Source organism: Gopherus flavomarginatus, chromosome 1, assembly GCF_025201925.1.
Source record: "Gopherus flavomarginatus isolate rGopFla2 chromosome 1, rGopFla2.mat.asm, whole genome shotgun sequence".
Lineage (NCBI taxonomy): Eukaryota > Metazoa > Chordata > Testudines > Testudinidae > Gopherus > Gopherus flavomarginatus.
Window position 1 is genome coordinate 92,638,593 of NC_066617.1, and position 19,227 is coordinate 92,657,819.

Here is a 19,227-nt window from a genome sequence, read left to right on the forward strand (position 1 = left end):
CTGGCGCTGGGACTGTGCCACTCGCCTGGGACTCTGGGGCTGTGGGTGCTTGGGTGGCCCAGGGCTGGGGTGGAAAGCCCAGGGGCTACTGGTGGGGGAGAGACGGGGCCTCAGGCAGAAGGGGAAGGGACTAGCTTCCCCCCAACGGCTGGTTCATGCGCTGCCCATGAGTGTGTGCCCTTGTTACACCACAGAGGGGGAATATGGGTGTAGTTGCCCTGAACTGGTACCCCACTCCCTCTCTCCTAAGTTGGAGCAAACTTAACCATTACCTACAGACAGACTCGTCACTTCAGCGCAGATCAGCAGTACTACTGCCATTAAAAGCCCAGTGTACCTGGGGATACCTTAACAAAACTGAAAAACTGGCAGTCACAGGAGAGCAGGGTTAGGGATCTGCTAAGGAGTAAGAGAGAATTCAGTGTAAACATTTACTGCCATGCCATTAATGATATTCACTTGTGTATTATGCTGCTTATGGAAAGGTTTAATTAAAGTAATGTGTTCCCCTTTAAGAGATGCACACTCAGTGTAGCTAGCAACTTTCCCGCAGTTTGGAACTTCTGAAGCAGGAAGCCTAGTAGTAATTGCCACCTACCTCGTCGGGTGTGGATACCAATGAACCACTGGCTTCCTGACTATTAGCTCTGCTGTTCCTCACACTGCCTTCAGTGCAGGCTGCCTTTGGGTCTGGAAGTACATTTTGTCTCTGACTACAGTACTGCAAGACGCTGTCTCTTCTTTCCTCTGGCAGATTCTGCCACAGGTGGGAAACAGTTGTGGAGACGACAGGAAGAGTGACCTCTTCGGTGCACACAATCCCATTCTCAACCAGCAGGTCCACGGTCTGTTTATAAAAATATAGGTACCTGTAACAAGAGGAAGGGAGGTATCTCTTTAAAACAGTTTATGGTGGAGCAGTCTAATGGTTAGATCAACAAGCGATTGGGAAATAAGTTTCAGATGCTATTCCAACCAAAGCTGCTGACTCACAGCAGGACCTTGCACAATTACCCTTCTTAATACAGGTCGGGCTGGAAGCACCACTTGTTATTAAGGTTGCCCAACGTTCACTATTATAAGACACTGTTTTCAGTTGCTGCTTACTTTGCCAAACTTTAACTGGGTTGAAATTTTCCATGCTGGGTGTCTGCTTCAGGCTGAATTGTTTTGGAAAATTTCAGCCAAAACAATTCAGCTGTTTCTGAGAACAAGGCTAGGGAAAAATACATTGTTTTGGCCATGTTAAAAAATTCTGGCAACATTTTTCTTTGAAAGACCATAGTGCCCTTGTGCTTTGGAGCAGGGATGTGAAATTTGGCAAGGTCTGGCCTTTGCTATCTCCAAGAAAATATGCCAAAATCTGGCTAAGTTATGAGTCTCAGTAGGGAATTAGATTTTAGCAGCTAAATTCCCTGAAGATATCATCCACACTGGGCATGCTCCAGCCCAGCGTTGAGCAGGATTTTCCCTGCATTGCAGCTGTGGGCTGCTGCAGGCTCTGCTGTGTCCAAGTCTGGGCACTAGAACTGAGAGCAGGAAGCTTGTTTCTCTTGTGTGCCCATTGATGGCTTAAGCAGTGTGTAGGAGGAAACAATCTTATTCCCATGCAGAGGGGACAAGAGCTGGACCAGCGGGAGGAGCAGGAAGAGAACTCTGGGACAAAGAGCATGGGAGAGGGAACTGGGACTGGAGGTTGGTGGGACAGAGGGAAACTAGGATTTGCTGGGCAAGGAGATTACAGCTGGCTAGACAAGGAGCCTGGGAACTGGGGAAGAAAATGGAGGATAACAAGATGGGGAGCCAGTAGGCGATGGGGAGCGGGGAGACTGAGATCAGAGGAGCAAGGCGGAGGCTGGGCTGGGCAACTGGGACCGAGAACCAGTGGAGAACCAGTAGGAAAGGAAGTCAGGAGAAGGGAGACCGATCTGACCAAGAGCCTGACGGTTGTGGGGAGACTGGCACTGGATGGTCAAAGAGATTGGAACAAGAAGTCAGGGCAGGGAAGATGACATTGAAACTGGGATGTCCAGTAGAGATATGGAATGTGGCTGGCAGCGGGAGTGGCTGTAGGCCAGAGTGGGGAAGAGAGACAGCTTGGATGAGGAGCCAGCAGGAGTGAACTGGGGCTGAGGAGGAAATGAGAATGGGACTGAGAGGGGAAACCGGGATGGGGAGCATGGAGGAGTGATCCTAGGACTTGCTGAGCAAGGAGACTAAGACAGGGATGAAGAGCCTGAATAGCGGAGACTGGGACTGGCTAGGAGAGAAGAATGGGACTGATATGAGAAGCCAGAGGTCAGGAAGTGATAGGACTAGGATAAAAACAGATTTGAGGGGATAGGATCACACTTGGGGTGGATGGGCAGAAGATTCTGTGCCCTATAGAACATGCTCAGCTCTGGAGCTTGGAATGGAACTCAAGATTCCTGAGTCACACCCATTCCTCTACTGACAGGAAACATCTGTGAAACCCACTAACAATGATGTCTCTCTCATCCCTCCTAATGGTGGTTCACATAGAGGATGACAACCTACTACTGCTATAAGTTATTCTTTAACTCAAGTGGCAGAGGCCTATGCAGTGGATGTAAAGGTTCCAACTCTGCTGATCACCCTTGTGGGTGTCAATATGATGCCACATGTTGGAATTTTTGTTTTTTCAGTTAGCTTTTTTTAAAAATCTGGAAAATTACACATAAAATGCTTTAAAAAACATTGAGGTTGTAAAGTTAAGCATTCAAAATTTAGGAAGTGCGAGAATTAAGGCTACCTGTACAATCCTAACTCACCCCTTTTGTGCATATGCATTATGAAATATTTTTAATTACATGATCACAGCCTATTTTTTCCACAGGACCCTTTCTTTTTCAGTGCACAGGGTGGATGAGTCAGGACTGTATAATGAAGGAGACTGTTGTTCGTAGGACCCATGCATCCCCTGTTGCAGAATCTGGAAGACATGTAGTGAATGAGGCATAAGGGTGCAGGAAGAGAAAGGATGGTTTCATGTTTAAAGCAGATGAATCCTGCTCTGGAAAATTAGATTATATCCCTGCTTTTGCCACAGAGTTCCTATCTGATGCTAGGCAAGTCACCTAATCTGAACTTTTCACAAGTAGGCACCAATTGGGTGTTCCTCACTTTATGGGGGCCCAATTTGTTACCCTGGGGTCGGATTTGCAGAAGTGCTGAGCACTCACAGATGTGACTGAAGTCAGTGGGAGCTGTGCTTAAAGTGCTATAATAATGCTGAATAGTCTGAAAAATCAGGAACTATGTATCTCAAATTGGGCACCAAAAATTAGCAGATACTTTTGGCCTTAATCTCTCTTTGCCTCAGTTACTTAGCTCTATAAAATGGGAGCACTCATCTCAAAAGGAGTTCTGAAAATAAATGTATTAATGTTTGTGAAGCACTCGGACAATATAGTGATGAGTCCCATAGAAAAGCTCATGAGGAAATTTATAATTCTGTCTGCAAAGCAAGGTTTGAATAGTGCATCGTAAATAGAGCTTAGGGACACACATTGAACAAGGACAAAATAAAATGCTGAAGAGCAGCTCCTTAGCTGAGCACCGTCCACTCTGTGCACTGAATGAGGCAGGCGTCCCACGGAACGTCATGTGAATAAAGACTGTATCATAATGCAACAGTGAGACTGTGACTTATGCAAGGTCACACAGGAAATCTGTGGTGAAGCTGAAAGTTGAATCCAATGCTCCTGAGTTTTAGTCCACTGCCTGAACCATACAACTGTCTTTCTTCCTACACAATCCTTCCTCTTCTTTAGGACCTCCATTTTGTCAATGTAAAATGGGGATAATAATACCCACCTCAAAAAGGAGCTGCAAAGCATAGGGCTCATCTACACTAGAATTATTTCTGATCAACCGTTCCTGAGTCACTCCATGTTTGGACACGCCTATTCTGAAACAAGAGTGCCCTGTTACTGCTCAGCATTATCCACTTTCACAGAGGATTACCATAAACAGGATAAGGCACTCTTGTTCCAGAATAAGTCTGTCCACACATGTAGTTAAACAAGACAGCTGTTGTGCTTTAAATTGACACGCTACCTTAATTCACAATTAACTTTCAGATATAAACCAAGCCCTAATTTTAGGGTTGTAAAGTGCTTAGAGCTCTCAGATCATGAAAGGCTCAAGTTCAAAGTAATATGAAGGACAGTGTGTGCACCAGTCATTGCTATTAAGTTTTATCGGGCTTTAAATGATTCTTTGGAGAACGTCCCAATTGAACAAATTTCCTGATTCACCACAGTGTATTATATGAGAAAGCAATTCAAAGCTGTTCAATCTTTTAAAAATTGTTATTTTGACAAGCCAAGATTGTAAAGCTTGAGGGAAAAAACCCATCAAAACCTAAGACCAGCAGTGTTCAATCACTCAACTGCCTAAAGTTGTTCCACTGTTCCTAGAGGAAGCAGTACTTATAGGGGCTTTATAATTTTGGGGTGTTTTCACATAATTTATTATGCTCATAGAAAATGCTGGTTTGCCAGCCTGGAGACTGATGGCTATAATAGCTCCCAAACAGATGTTCTTTAACCAAACCAAGAGTCTACAAATGAAAGGGAGTTCAGTTTCCATGTCCCTTCAATCCTTGCTGTTTTTGCTTAGACTGCCAATAATATGGCCACTTAACAGGGTGCTTGTTTGGACACCTGTCTACTGGAATCTGAAATAACATCACCAAACTCATTTCATGTAGGCACAGTGATGAGACGTGACAAGGTGATGAACTCGGTGTAGATGTCTAGATAGTTCAGAGAGATATAAGTACCAAACAGCCACCTGCTGGTAGCAACTTTCCGTGACTATTCACCTGAGCTGAATCTGAATGAGAATTAAAGAAGGAAAAGACTATATATTATGTATTGGTATTGCAATAGTTATAAGAATCCGGTGGGCTAGTCCATGTCTTTAGGTGGCCAACACTTCTACGCCACCACCTGGCAGAACTGTGGTCAGTGTACTGTAAACCCTGGGAGACTAGGCACCATTGGAAGTGCCACCCATGGAAGATCCAATAAGCGGCACCCTGCATGACCTCTGACTGGCCAAGGCACACTATTTAAGCATGAAGGAAGTTCCAGGACGCCATTCATGTAACAAGGCAGATTTGACCGTCTGCTGAGACAGCTCCTGCTTTGTTCTTGTGTCCTTGCCTTGTTCCTGGTCCCCGTTTCCTAGCCCTGTCCCAGCTCTGATCCTGCCTTGGACCCAGCTCTGGTCCTATCTTCCTTGATGCCAGATACCCTGGTTCTGACTCTCGGCTCTGATTCCTGGCTCTGACCCTTGCGTGTATCCGGGTGGGGATAAGTGCACTCTTCTGGACCTGAATTTTGAATATTTGGTAATGCCATTTCACTGGCCAATGCCCCTGCGACCTTTCAACCTTTGTTAATGATGTGTTTAGAGACTCTCTGGACCAGTATGTAGTCATCTACCTCAGTGATATACTTGTCTTTTTCAGAAAACCATGAGCAGCACAAATGCCCTGTCAGGTATGTACTGAAGAGACTGCAACAGCACGGCCTATATACAAAATTAGAGAAAGGAATCTTTGTCCAAACTGCCAGAGTTTTCGGGGTACAGCCTCTCCCTGGAAGGCATCAGGATGGACCCAAAAAAAGGTGGAAGCCATTTGCAACTGGGCAGTACCCTGGAATACTCAGGAGGTGCAGCGCTTCCTATGTTTTGGAAATTTTTCTCAGCATTTTATCCCATATTTCTTGGGGCAAATAGCCCGTATGCCAGCCCGCCTCTGCAAAACCGCCATACTTGTCTGGTCGCTCAAGGCCCAGCACATCTCTGAACAGCTCAAGACCACAAATAACGTGAAGTCCATGCCATACTAGATTCCAAATTGAAACAGGGCAGGCTATGGTAGCACAATACTGGGGAGGCTGTGACCACAAGGAGCAGTTTTGGGAATCTGCTAGTAATGTTCACACACCTGAACTTGTACAGGGATCACCCAGACAAGCACAGGCGCTGACTTCCCCTCTGCCCCGTGGGTGCTTGACCTCCCACCCCGGCTCCTGGCCCTGCCCCTGCACCACCTTCACCCCACCACAATTCCATCCCCTTCTCCCAAGTCTCCGTCTCCACCCTGCCTCTTTACTGCCTCATCCCCTGAGCACGCCGTGTCCCCACTCCTCCTCCTCCCTCCCAGAAAGTCCTAAGCGCTGCTAAACAGCTGTTAGGTGGTGGGCAGGAAGCACTGGGAGGGGGAGGAGTGGGGATGAGGCACGCTCGGGTGAGGAGGCGGTGAGGAGGGGGTGGGGGCAGCTTGGCTGCCGGTGGGTATGGAGCACCAGCTAATTTTTCCCCATGGGTGCTCCAGCCCTGCAGCACCCATGGAGTCGGTGCCTATGCAAACAAGCTTGGCCCAACAATGCTCCAGGAGCACCCCTAAAGGGTGGGGGGAGTGATATAAGGATCCAGTAAGCCAGAATACAGGTTTGGAGGGCACCCGATGACCAGTGCTTTCATGCCACCCCGCAGCTGCCATGGCAGAGCCATGATCAATGAGTTGTAAACCCTGGGAGACTAGGCACCATGGGAAGTGCTGTCTATGGAAACTCAATTAGCAGCACCCCATCTGATTGGTTCAGACACACTATTTAAGCACGGAGGGAGTTCCAGAAACCTGTCTCTGCAACAAAGTAGATCCCTGACCTGCTGCTGAGAAAGACCCTGCCTTATTCCTGCATCCTGGCCCTGTTCCTGGTCGTTTTCTCGCCCTGTCTCAGCCTTGCTCCTGCCTTGGACCCAGATCTTCTCCTGCCTTCTCTGACTCCAGATACCCTGGTTCTGGTGCTCTGCTCTGATTCCTGGCTCTGATTATGGTTTGACCTTTGGCTCAGGCATCCAGCTTCTGACTCTGGTTCTGACCCTTGGTTCTGTTTCCCAGCTCCAGACTCCTGCTCCAATCGATTGGTGTGACTGGCCACACCCCGGTTCCTGACAGTAATGTCCGGAAGCCCCATCAGGGCCTAACTGTGCTAGGCACTGATAACATATGTATGTATGCATCCACATCCTCAATGAGACAGTCTTTACATCAAATCATTCATCTAAATCAGGGGTTCTCAAACTGTGGGTCGGGACCCCAAAATGGGTTGTGACCCCTTTTTTAATTGGGTGACCAAGGCTGATGTTGGGCCTGGGCCTCAGCAAGTCTGAAGCCCAAGCCCCACTGCTCAGTACTAGGGTTACATGTCCCCTATTCAGGGCAGAAGCCCTTGGGCTTCATCTTTGCCCTCCCCCTGCCCTGCTGCCTGGGGTGGGCTCGGTCTTCGGTCCCCCCTCCTGGGGTCATGTAGTCGTTTTTGCTGTTAAAAGGAGGTCATGGTACTATGAAGCTGGAGAACTGCTGGTCTAAACAGATGAGGTAGGTGAATGATGGGCAGGGAGACAGAAGCACAGAGAAGTGAAGTGACTCGCCCATGGTCACACATCTGATCAGTGACAGAATTAGGAATATAATCCAGGTCTTCTGATTCCCACTACAGGTCCCTAACCACTTAATCACATTGTCTCTGCTCAAACAACCATGGACATAGAACCATCCAGACCCCCTAATAATACTGTAATATGTTTCAATGTTTTTTTAATTTTATATGCAGAATTTATACAGGGATATTTGATCCAAAGCACTTACAAGTAGCTGCTGCTGGGGTTCAAATGCCACGGAATCCAGCCGTACAGTACTGTTCTGTGCCTCTGTTTCCCATCTACCCTTTGCCAATTATTGTGTGATTTAAGTGGAAGGAACTGTGTCCCTCACTATACCTTTGTCCAGTGCCTAACAGAATGGGGTCCTGACCTTGATTGGTAAGGAATGGCTGGTGTAGATCCTTATGAGCGGATGAAATGGGATCAGGGGGCTGTGTTAAAACCCTAAATGTCAATCATGGACCTCCAGTCTCTTTAGAGGCTGGCAAGAATCGATAGCATTTTGGAGGGGATAGTACTTGTGCTGCTGCCAGCCCCGGATGGCCAGTTTAGATGACTTAGATGACGGACACAAACAGTTATTCAAAAAAGCTGTGATTCCTGGTGTTGGATGGAAAACGTGGCTACAGTATCACGTTACTAAAGGGGTGAAGTTGTCCCTACAGGACCGATCACTGCTGTGTTGTGTCAGACAGGAGAGATCCCATGTGAAGGATTCAATATACAGCAGTAGTAATCTGGCATGGAACTTCAAGGTAAATGCCACAGATCCCACATACTGCTGCAAAGGTCTTGCTCTGCATGTGTCAGTGAGGGAGGGGAAAGGGAAACCCATGAGGAACTAATGATACTATTCCACAAAAATCATTAAACAGCATATTTCAAGGTCCTGTACACACTACCTGCCTACAAGCACCGTCTTTTTTTCTGATTCCTACAGGAATACAGGATGAAACTGTAGAATGAAAGCAGCAGACTTGTGCCACCTGCTGGCACAACTGCATTCCCATTTTTATGAAACCATTATCAGCAACAACAGGAAATTTTATAAAAAGCCCAATACACAACATGACAGTGAGATCAGATTGCAGAAGGTTAAAGATTCAAAACAGAGCAGACATTTATGTGGATAACAAGAATACTCAGACTTTAATTTGAAGAGATATTAACCCTCATGCTCCACGCTAGAACATTGACATACTTGAAAGAACATTACATCTCTTTCCTGAGGATGGGGAACCTTCAAAGATTTTCAAAGGCTTGTGAAGCAGGGAGATGCCCTGTGGCTGAGGAGGACTGGACATGCAACTATCCAGGCTCCGAGTGCCAGCCAGGAGTGAGGGAATCAATTGAGAGTCATGGAAGATGCTCAGTTTCCACACCAACAGGGGCTGAGATTGATGTCTCTGCTGGCCTGGAGATCCTGAGATCCAAAGTCAGACCCCAGGAAAGCTACCTGATATGCAGTGACTGAATGGGTTGTTTCACATGAAGACTACTGAAATACTACACACTTATACTCCTACCGTTCAAACTCCAACAGATCAGGAGATGAAGTGGCTGGGGACTGGATAAGTCTTGGCTTCCCATCCTCTTCCACTGAGTTTTTTTCATATTCTTGAATCAAATACCAGACCGTAGAGCCACTCTCACTCATGGCATCTGAAGGGGACGCAGTACTGGAAAGAAAACATGGGACAAGGCCAAATGCATGGCTTCCCAATCAATTTAAAACGGTCCCTGCCAGGAACACTCTGGAGTCTCAATGATTCTTTTGGAATAGGTGACTTTTTTTTTTCCTTTGTAGGGCTTATGAAAGCCCCTAAGTGGAGATGATCTACACAGGGAGAGAAAGGCAAATACATGCACTGACTGGGAATGAGACCAGCAACGTGCTCAGAGCTTATATGCACTGAGCTGCTGTATAGGTCCAATTTTAATAATTTTTTTCCTGTCTGCCAGTTAAAACCTCTTCATCTCAATCTGTGTATTTCCTTCCCTCACAGGGACAGACAACCACTGTTCCATAATATTTGCAAAGTGCCTTGAGATGCTTTGTGCTTTAGAAGAAAGTGCAAAGTATTATCATTTCTTGATCTGTGTGAGTCCTTACCCGAGATCGCTGAAGTACATCTTGACATATTCCTCCTTGACTTCCTCCAAGCTGGATGGGTTCCCATCCTCCAGATTGAAGGACTCTATTGTCAGCAGAAAGATAACTGTCACAGACTGGAGCATTTGGCATCTCACTCACCATCCAGCCCAATCAAAAAGAGTAATGGTGACAATTTGATTTGACTGTCACACAGAGTTTTTGATTAGACAAAAATAATACTGGATGGGACATTCTGTCCATCTTTATAACATGACCAGCTGTATCAGCAGTTTATCAGCACTGATATCTTCATAATGCTGGCCTCATCATTGAACTGATAACTTTGGTTTTCAGCAATAACAGCCAGTGAACCAAAGCCCATGTGACTACTAGTCAATACAATATTTTGTGGTTATTTTCTTTCTTTGAAGTATTGTTATTTCGGGCTTTGAGGAGTCTTTCTGACATCACTTAAAACATGAAATATGTGTTCAGCGGCTTTAAACCATCACCATGGAGTTCAAATTTCTACTATTGAAAACAGAAAACATACTTGATTTTTAGTTCTGGTTCCCAGATCCTCAGTCAGGTGAGGAGGCAAGGAAATGGGGCTGGGAACACTGCAGAACCAGCACATTCTGCCCTAGTGGAGGGAGTACCACTCACCAGGAACAGATCCAGCTGATTAAAGAGTGTGACAGGTACTGAAGGGAGTCACATCGTACTGTCCTCATCCAGAAGAAAAAAGTGTTTTTGTTTCAGAGTGCTGGGATAGGCTCATGGAAGTGTGTGTGGGGGACCCAATAAGCCACAAAAACAAAAAAACAAACCCACCACTACGTGTCTTAATCATTTCCCTTAGAGTAACTCCTTAACTAAAACTTCTCACTTCCTACATTTTTGTGAGGAAACCCTGAATGGGATTTCTGTCCCACTCCTGCCCTACTTTTAGCCCAGAATAGATTCTCTCTGTGCCCTCCAGCCCAAACTTGGACCCCAGCTATGTTTGTGAATCAAGAAGCTGTACACTTAGGGCCAGATTGTGTGTTGAACTATGCACTTATGCAGAGAGAATAAGGGGAGGAAGAAGCTTCCTTTGTCTCTTTTGTTAATTAGCTGGATTTTGGGTGCACAGATGTAAGAAGGGACTCTGTGCTGCTACTGACCCTGGAGTATGTGGGTGAGGAGTGGCCACAGTTCCCCAATCCACTGCCAGTGCAGATGAGCCAGCAATAAATGAGATGGGGGGAGGAAAGGAGGAAGAAGCCTTAATTTGCTGCTGATGAAGGCCAGCAACAAACTACTGTTTGAATCCACCCACCCTCGCCCACCAGTTTAAGGGGGAAGCAAGGAGAAAACTGAGAGTTAGAGGGATAACTTCGAAGCACAACACTTTCTCGGGCTATTCCTGGATGATACAGTTTATGCACTATCTCTTGCTTGGTGCTATGCCTAAAGGCACCCATCTTGCCTTTAATACTGGCTCAGCCACCTGGCTAGCTGTCCCTACGTAACAAGTAAATGAAAGGCAAGCCCAAGGAAACTTTTTCAGGTATATATTTCCATACAGTACCTTTCATCTTCAGCAAGGTACCCAAGGTTTGCTCCAGCTCCTGGATATAATTCTTAGCTTTACGCAAAACCTGGCACTAAATACAAAGAGAAAACAGAACCAATCTTCCTGTGTTCTGACTGGGCTGACATTTTAACATGCCTCAACTGTCTTTTACACCTTTTCCTTTTGCTGACTAGCTGTCTCCATGTCTCCATAAAAACAATTAAGTGGCCCACTGCACTGATGAATGTGAAAAACGGGAAGAAACCAAGAATCAGGGCAAATACAAATGAAGGTTTTAATTTACATGCTGTACCCATTCACATACAGGTTTGAGGTTTACTCTGACCATACTCTACAGTCAACAATTCCTTTCTGGAATTCGTTCCTTTTGGGACTGTTCGCTCTTTGAGGTATATCTGTAAAATATCATGTACATCAATGGTGCTAAATTTACTATTAATAATAATAACAACAATAAATTAATAATGAATAATAAAAACATAATTGATACTATTTTATGCCTCATGGCTTATTGTTGGATGTTTTCTGACTGCAGGCATACATTTTTCCTGATCATTTCCAATGGGAACTATGTGAGGAGGGCTCTTTAGCCAAATCTGCTCTGTTACACTGATCTAAAACTGGAGTAACCTAACAGCCTTCAGTGCAATTAGGCCAGGTGGAATTTGTCTGCTTGTGACTAAACACACAGAGTATACAAGAAAGGATTTACATGGTTAATGAGAACGTCCATAATTACTTTAGAGAGATTTTTTTTGTTGGAGATATAAATCCAATGCTTCAGGGCATAAGTCAATCACTAACTGACAAGGATTAGGAAATGACTTCCTCAGTGCGCAGGCCTTTGAAGAAATCCAGTCTTCCTTGACCCAAAAGGATCATGGCTGTGATGTGATACTTTCAAAGGTAGCAGCGTAAAGCTGGGAAAAACCAATGGGACTCATCAAAGTTCTAAAAGGGAGTCAGAAGTCCTCCATTCCAAGCAATAATAAACGAATGGTAAATCTTGTTAGACAAAACAAATAATCCTGTTTGGGATTTAGCTTCTGAGACCATGATGATTATTAGCTCTGGCTGCATCTCCAACAGAACTTAACCATCAGAGCTCCTGCCTCACGCTAAGTTACAATTAGAGTCCAAACAGGTGAAATCCCTAAATAACAATACTCTGCACCTCTCAAGCACCTTCCATCCAAGGATTGCAAGGCTCTTTACAAGAACATACCCTTTTGAAATATGCATTACCACCTCCATTTTACAAACCAGGAAACTGAAGCACCCATAACCTAAGGGTATGTCTACATCTACAATTTTGCAGCGCTGGTTGTTACAGCTGTATTAGTACAGCTGTATAGGGCCAGCGCTGCAGAGTGGCCACACTTACAGCAACCAGCGCTGCAAGTGGTGTTAGATGTGGCCACACTGCAGCGCTGTTGGGCGGCTTCAAGGGGGGTTCGGGGAACGCGAGAGCAAACCGGGGAAGGAGACCAGCTTCGCCGCGGTTTGCTCTCGCATTCCCCGAACCACCCTGCAAACCGCAGGGAAGGAGACCTGCTTGTTCGGGGAACGCGAGAGCAAACCGGGGAAGGAGACCAGCTTCGCCGCGGTTTGCTCTCGCGTTCCCGGAACCACCCAGCAAACCGCAGGGAAGGAGACCTGCTTGCTCGGGGGTTCGGAGAACGCGAGAGCAAACCGGGGAAGGAGACCAGCTTCGCCGCGGTTTGCTCTCGCATTCCCCGAACCACCCTGCAAACCACAGGGAAGGAGACCTGCTTGTTCGGGGAACGCGAGAGCAAACCGGGGAAGGAGCCCAGCTTCGCCGCGGTTTGCTCTCGCGTTCCCGGAACCACCCAGCAAACCGCAGGGAAGGAGACCTGCTTGCTCGGGGGTTCGGGGAACGCGAGAGCAAACCGGGGAAGGAGACCAGCTTCGCTGCGGTTTGCTCTCGCGTTCCCCGAACCCCCCTGCAAACCGCAGGGAAGACCTGCTTGTTCGGGGAATGCGAGAGCAAACCGGGGAAGGAGACCAGCTTCGCCGCGGTTTGCTCTCGCGTTCCCGGAACCACCCAGCAAACCGCAGGGAAAGAGACCTGCTTGCTCGGGGGTTCGGGGAACGCGAGAGCAAACCGGGGAAGGAGACCAGCTTCGCCGCGGTTTGCGCTCACGTTCCCCGAACCACCCTGCAAACCGCAGGGAAGGAGACCTGCTTGCTCGGGGTTCGGGGAACGCGAGAGCAAACCGGGGAAGGAGACCAGCTTGATTACCAGAGGCTTCCTCAGGTATGCTGGGATACCTGCTTATTCCACGGAGGTCAAGAAAAGCACTGGTAAGTGTCTACACTTGATTACCAGCGCTGGATCACCAGCGCTGGATCCTCTACACCCGAGACAAAACGGGAGTACGGCCAGCGCTGCAAACAGGGAGTTGCAGCGCTGGTGATGCCCTGCAGATGTGTACACCTCCTAAGTTGCAGCGCTGTAACCCCCTCACCAGCGCTGCAACTTTGTGATGTAGACAAGCCCTAAATGATCTATTGAAGGGAGTCAGTGGCAGAGCTAGGAACAGAACCCAAGATTCCTGATACCTTTTCCTGTGCCTTGACCACAATAACATTCTTCCTCCTGGTAGCATTTTAGTGCCAAGCCAGTGCTGTTTCACTTGTTTTTATATAGTCCATTTTACTTAAACATTTTCTAAAACTAGTAAAACACAGGAAATGTTACAGCTTGATTTTTTATTTTTACATACTTTCCCAGTTTGCTTCCCCTCTCTATATAAAGTAACTCATGAGGCTGAATTAACTACTTTCCCCTCTTTCTAACCACAACCCACTAGTCTTGATTTCACAGCTGTCCGTCAAGGATGAAATTTCATCATGGTATTCCTTGACTAGCTTCCAAAATACTGCCATTATGAAGAAGCGCAAAATCTACAAAGTGGAGACAAGTCACATGATAAACTCATGCCAGTAACAAGAGAAGGCACTTAGTTTTCTTGCTCTGAAGAAAGTATTTATACAAATAGAAGAGAGACAGGGAAAGTTGCACATGATAATATTACACACATACATGAACCCCAAAAGATAACTTGATCAGAATGATTATTTTGGTTAACTACACTTTGTCTTTGCAAATATTTATCTGTAAACAAATAGAGTTTCTCCTGCATACCTTTGATGCTGAATTGTCTGACGGTGAAAACACAGTTTCCCGCAGGTTGTTGAAGAGTCCTGCCAGCGTAGCCCGGTGTCGTGCCTGAGATAAGCGTCTTCTTGCCACTTGGGGCTCTAAATCTTGCAGATGTGTCAGGAACCCAGGAGTTACCCTGACATATGGGCTGCTACAGTCACCAGATGTCTCCATCAAAAGCTGCAATGGAACATTAAGTTTTATGAAATAAATAAATAAATAGCACTTAAAAATAGAGCAAGTCTACAGCAGGGATCTCAAGACACGTGGCCTGTAGGCTGCATGCGGCCTGCAGAGTTATTTGATGCAGCCCACCAAGCTCCCTGCGACACCTCCCCCGGAGTTATTTCCTGCGGCTGCCAAGCTCCCCTCACCCCCAGCACGCCATGTCCCACTCCTCTGCCTACCTCCAGGCACTTCCTGCCGCCAAACAGCTGTTTGGTAGTGCTTAGCGCTTTCCAGGAGGGAGGGGGGAGGAGCAGGGAGTCACGCACTCAGGGGAGGAGGCAGAGAATAGGTGGGGCAGAGGCGGGGACTTGGGGAAGGGGTTGGAATGGGGGGAGGGAAGGGGTGGGAAGAGGCGAGGCGGGGGCAGCAGGAGGGGTTGTCAGTGATGTGGCCCTTGAGCCAATGTACTAGTCTTCATGTGGCCCTTGTGGTGATTTGAGTTTGAGACCCCTGGGCTACAGTATGTGTGGTGGGTTGATGAACAAGTAAAGTTGAGAGTGTTGAAGCAGAACAATCCAGCTCATTTCCCGCAGGAGGTTATGAAAGGAATGTTAAATCATTTTCTCTTCTCCCTATGAAAGCAAACTATCAATATGTAGTCAAACTTGACCTACCACAGGGGTTCTCTAACATCATTGCATCGCGACCTCTTTCGACAATAAAAATTACTATATGACCCCAGGAGGGGGAATTGAAGCCTGAGCCCCAGGTGGGGAGGGGCCAAAGCCTAAGCCCAAGGGCTTCAGTGCCAGGCAGAAGCCTGTAATCTGAGTCCTGACACTCACGGCTAAAGCCCTTGGGCTTCAGCCCCAAGCGGTGATGCTCAGGCTTCAGCGTCAGCCCCAGACCCCAAGAAATCTAAGCCAGCCCTGGTGACCCCATTAATATGGGGTTGTGACCCACTTTGGGGTCCCAACCCCCAGTCTGAGAAATGCTGATCTACCACAATGGTGGGCTAGTTGTACAGTGCAGCTTGAAACACATCAAGTTAAGGCAGACAGGCAGTTATTTCTTGCCCTTAAATGATGTGGTTCATCTTTTTCCATAACATACACTGGGCTCCATCTTGCAATGTGCTGAATGCTCTCAATTCCCACTGAAGTCATTAGAAGACACTGTTCTCTGTGACATCATAATCATTTTCTCAGTCAAGTGGGATATCACAGTAAATTATGATGTTAGGTGGGGGTCGGAGAATACACAATAGAAGCAGACCTTTTAAAGTCACCTAAATACTCTTTTAAGGTAAATGCTAGTAGTGAAGAAAAAAGGAAAATACTTACAGAAATTATATTAAACAGAAGCAGAAATGACTTTTTTATGCTGTTATCTGCTTTTTAAAGGCCCAATTCAACTGCCACTGAAATCACTGGAAAAACACCCACTGATTTCAATGAAAGCTGGAGCAGACCCCATGCTGCTAAAATAGAATAGTATAATTTAAAATTGCATTACATGGTCACAAATAACACTGACATGTAGGAAATTATATTTAAGGTAATTGGTTTCCTTATGGAACAAATATCTGGTATACTGTTTTTGTGTTGCACTATGGAATAGTACCCATGCTTTAATGTACCCATTTATTATTTCTGATGTAATGAATTTGTATGAATTTCTCAATCATGGCAAAAGCCAGATAAATAAAAATTAATGTGTAATGAATATAAAAAACAAAGTTCACATTTTCTTTTCTGGATACTATCAATGACTTTTACACATGGATTTAGGCACAGAAATAAGCATACTGAGGACATAACATATCCTCTAGAAAAAAGTCTGAAAAAGCTTGCTGCAATTACCCTGCTAACATGAAGTAGGCAATTTAATATGACTCAATCCTACAATCTTTACACAGGCAAAACTACTACACTATTAGAAGTCATGAGAAGTTTTCTTTCTCTAAATACCGCCAGTCTGGAGCCATAATTAGCATCCTTTCTGAGCAGTCTATTAAGTACCGACCACATCACATTTTCATACTCCTACATATTCTGTTCCTTAAAACCTCCTTCCATCTTTAAAATTATTTTAAAATAATAACAAAACAAATTATATATATAGTAATTTTTAAATTTCCACTCATTTAGGAGAAACAAGCTTGCCCTTGTCCTTATCCTTCCCTTAAATCTTTGGGTGATGATCCTGATTAGAATCTTGCTGACATTTTTGTTATTATAGACCAGTCGGGGGGGGGGGGAGATTATTAATAATTATTTATTATCACTAATGGTTCCAGAAGTTCCACAATTGAAAGAAAAAAATCAGATCAAACAGAACTGTCGCTATAAAAAGACTGAATTCCTCCTTCAGATCCCCACAGAGACATTTTAAAGAATCAAAGAGGGATTTTTTTAAGTCTGCTCGTCACATGATTTTAAATCATATAAATGCATTGCAAGGGGCTCCCTAGGAACCGTTCAGCAACAACCTTTCCAACTTCAGAGCTCTGGCTTCCCTTTTCTATGGTCTCTGTCCTTTCTTTTTGGGTCCTGCCCCACTGGGTATACAGGCTCTGGCCTTTCCTTCATTTCTGTGAGCTCTGCCCCCTTCTCTGACTCTGCCCCAATGTCCCTGCCCTCTGAACTTCCTTCTGTGGCTCAGTCCTTTCCTATGGGCGTTACCCCTTCACTATAAGTACTGCCCCTCTTTCTATAGGCGCTGCCACCTTTCTGGGAGTTCTGCCCTCTCTTTCCTATTTTCGCTGCCCCCCCTTCCATAGGCTTCTTCCCCCTTCTTGATTCTGCTCCCGGTTTCTCCCCAGCTCTCTTCAATTACAGTCAGACAATCCCCGAGCGGCTAGAGGCCTCAGTTTCCCTACGGCCCGAGTGGCTCTATAGCCCTCCCATTCCCGCGCCCGTACCCACCGCCCGGCTCCTGCTGCGGCTCCCCCAAGCCAGCTAGTTTGCGCTGCCGCCACGGCCCAACAACACCGGCAGCACGTGGCAGGTAGCCAATCACAGCTCGGGGGACGCTCCACAGGCCAATAGGAAAGCGCCGGGGAGGGGCGAGAGAACGTTGGCATTGTAGCGACTGCCTGAGAAGGCAACAAAAGCGCGGGAAAGCGCAGGGGAGGGAGGTCGGAGGAGAAAGGGGAGAAGAGGAGTTGGGGGAGAGGGTTGGGAGAGTGAAGGGAGGAGAGGGAGGGGAGGAGGGTCAGGGGAGAAAGGTGGGAGGAGGGAGTCGGAGAGGAAAGGGGAGGGGGGAGGGGAGAGGGTCGGAAGAGGGGAGAGGAGAGGCGAGTCAGAAGAGAAAGGGGAGAAAGGTGGGAGGATGGAGTCGGAGGGGAAAGGGGAGTGGAAGGGGGTCTGCAGAGAAAGGTGGGGTAGGAAGGGCAAGGGGGGGAAGGGTAGCGAGCAGTGTTGGGTGACTGGAGTATTGGGGCGCACGGTGGGGGGATGTGCATGAGTGGGAGCCTGCATGGGTCTGTCAGGACATGTCAGGAGCTGTGCCACCATCCCATAGCTCAGTGTGGTCAGGTCTCCACGGGGCCCCCTGTGGCTGTGTACATCGCTGTTCTTGTGCACACCAGAGCTGTGTGTTTGGGTGTAAACTCGGCGGGGGGGGCAATGAACACCCCCGTGTGCTCCTTTGTGCCCTGTTCTAGCTGTCCAAGGTCCCCTTCTTCATTTTACAGGTAGCCCAATCATTAAAAGGCTGGTGCCTCTTTCTTTCTTTCTTACTTCCACTGTGATCGGCTGAAGGATGTGGCATATGAAAGGGGGTGCTCACGCTTTGTCCCACTGAAAGACACACACTGCCATCTTGTTGGGATTTGTAAGGATGTGCGGAACTGGCATTAAGCGGAGCAGCTTGCTGTGTGAAAGAGTGGTCAGCAGATACTCCAAATCCCAGCCTGCAGTGTAGCAGCCCGCAGTGTGTATTGTGAACTATTGCATGCTGGGAACTGTAGTCTCTGCTGGCCACACTTCTTTACTGGGAATGAGGGTGGTAGGTAGTTCATATGTTAGAACTCTGTGGGTTGCGTTCAGCCCCCCCCAGTCACATTGGCATAGTTACAGTGTCAGGAGTAGTTTGGAGAAGGACGTTGATCAGCTCCTGTCTCCTTTCCTCCTCCATTCCACTACTCATGAGTAAGGCTGCATGTCTGTCACGGAGGTCACAGATTCCGTGACTTTCTGTGACCTCCGTGACTTCTGCAGCAGCTCTGGGCTCCAGGCAGCAGTTTGGGTGTGTGGGAGGGGGGTCAGGGCAGGGGTTTGGGGTGCAGGGTGGCACTTACCTCAGGAGTAGGCGGGTTCCCCAGTTTCCACCATCATGTCCTAGGCGGAGGTGCTGAGGGCTTTGTGTGCTGCCTTTGCCCACAGGAGGCACCCCTGCAGCTCCCATTGACTGCGGTTCCTGGCCAATGGGAGCTGCAGAGCCAGTGCTTTTGGTGGGAACAGGGTGCAGAGGCCCCCTGGCCGCCCTTCCTCCTAGGAGCTGCAGAGACATGATGGGAACCAGGTAGGGAGCCTGCCAGCCCCGCCAACCCTCCCCTACCAATTTACCAGAAGGGATCCTGGGCCGCCCGACACCACCCACACACCTCCCCCAGCACCAGCATGGGTCCTGGGCCAACCCTCTCCCCCCAGCACCTGGGGTGGCTCTGGACCACCTCCACCCCCGGGAGCACCCACAGCCCCCTGG

At 47.3% G+C, this 19,227-nt stretch overlaps 1 protein-coding gene across 1 annotated transcript in view; it reads right to left on the reverse strand.

The window, feature by feature from the left end:
* Positions 1-18,657, reverse strand: part of STRA8 (stimulated by retinoic acid 8) — a 34,079-nt gene extending 15,422 nt beyond the window's left edge. The window contains 8 exon segments of the mRNA XM_050935969.1: positions 599-869; positions 9,015-9,167; positions 9,602-9,686; positions 11,157-11,232; positions 14,332-14,529; positions 16,805-16,842; positions 16,845-16,884; positions 18,598-18,657. Coding sequence (XP_050791926.1) covers positions 599-869; positions 9,015-9,167; positions 9,602-9,686; positions 11,157-11,232; positions 14,332-14,529; positions 16,805-16,842; positions 16,845-16,884; positions 18,598-18,657 — 921 coding nt within the window.
* Between the last annotated feature and the right edge of the window lie 570 nt (positions 18,658-19,227).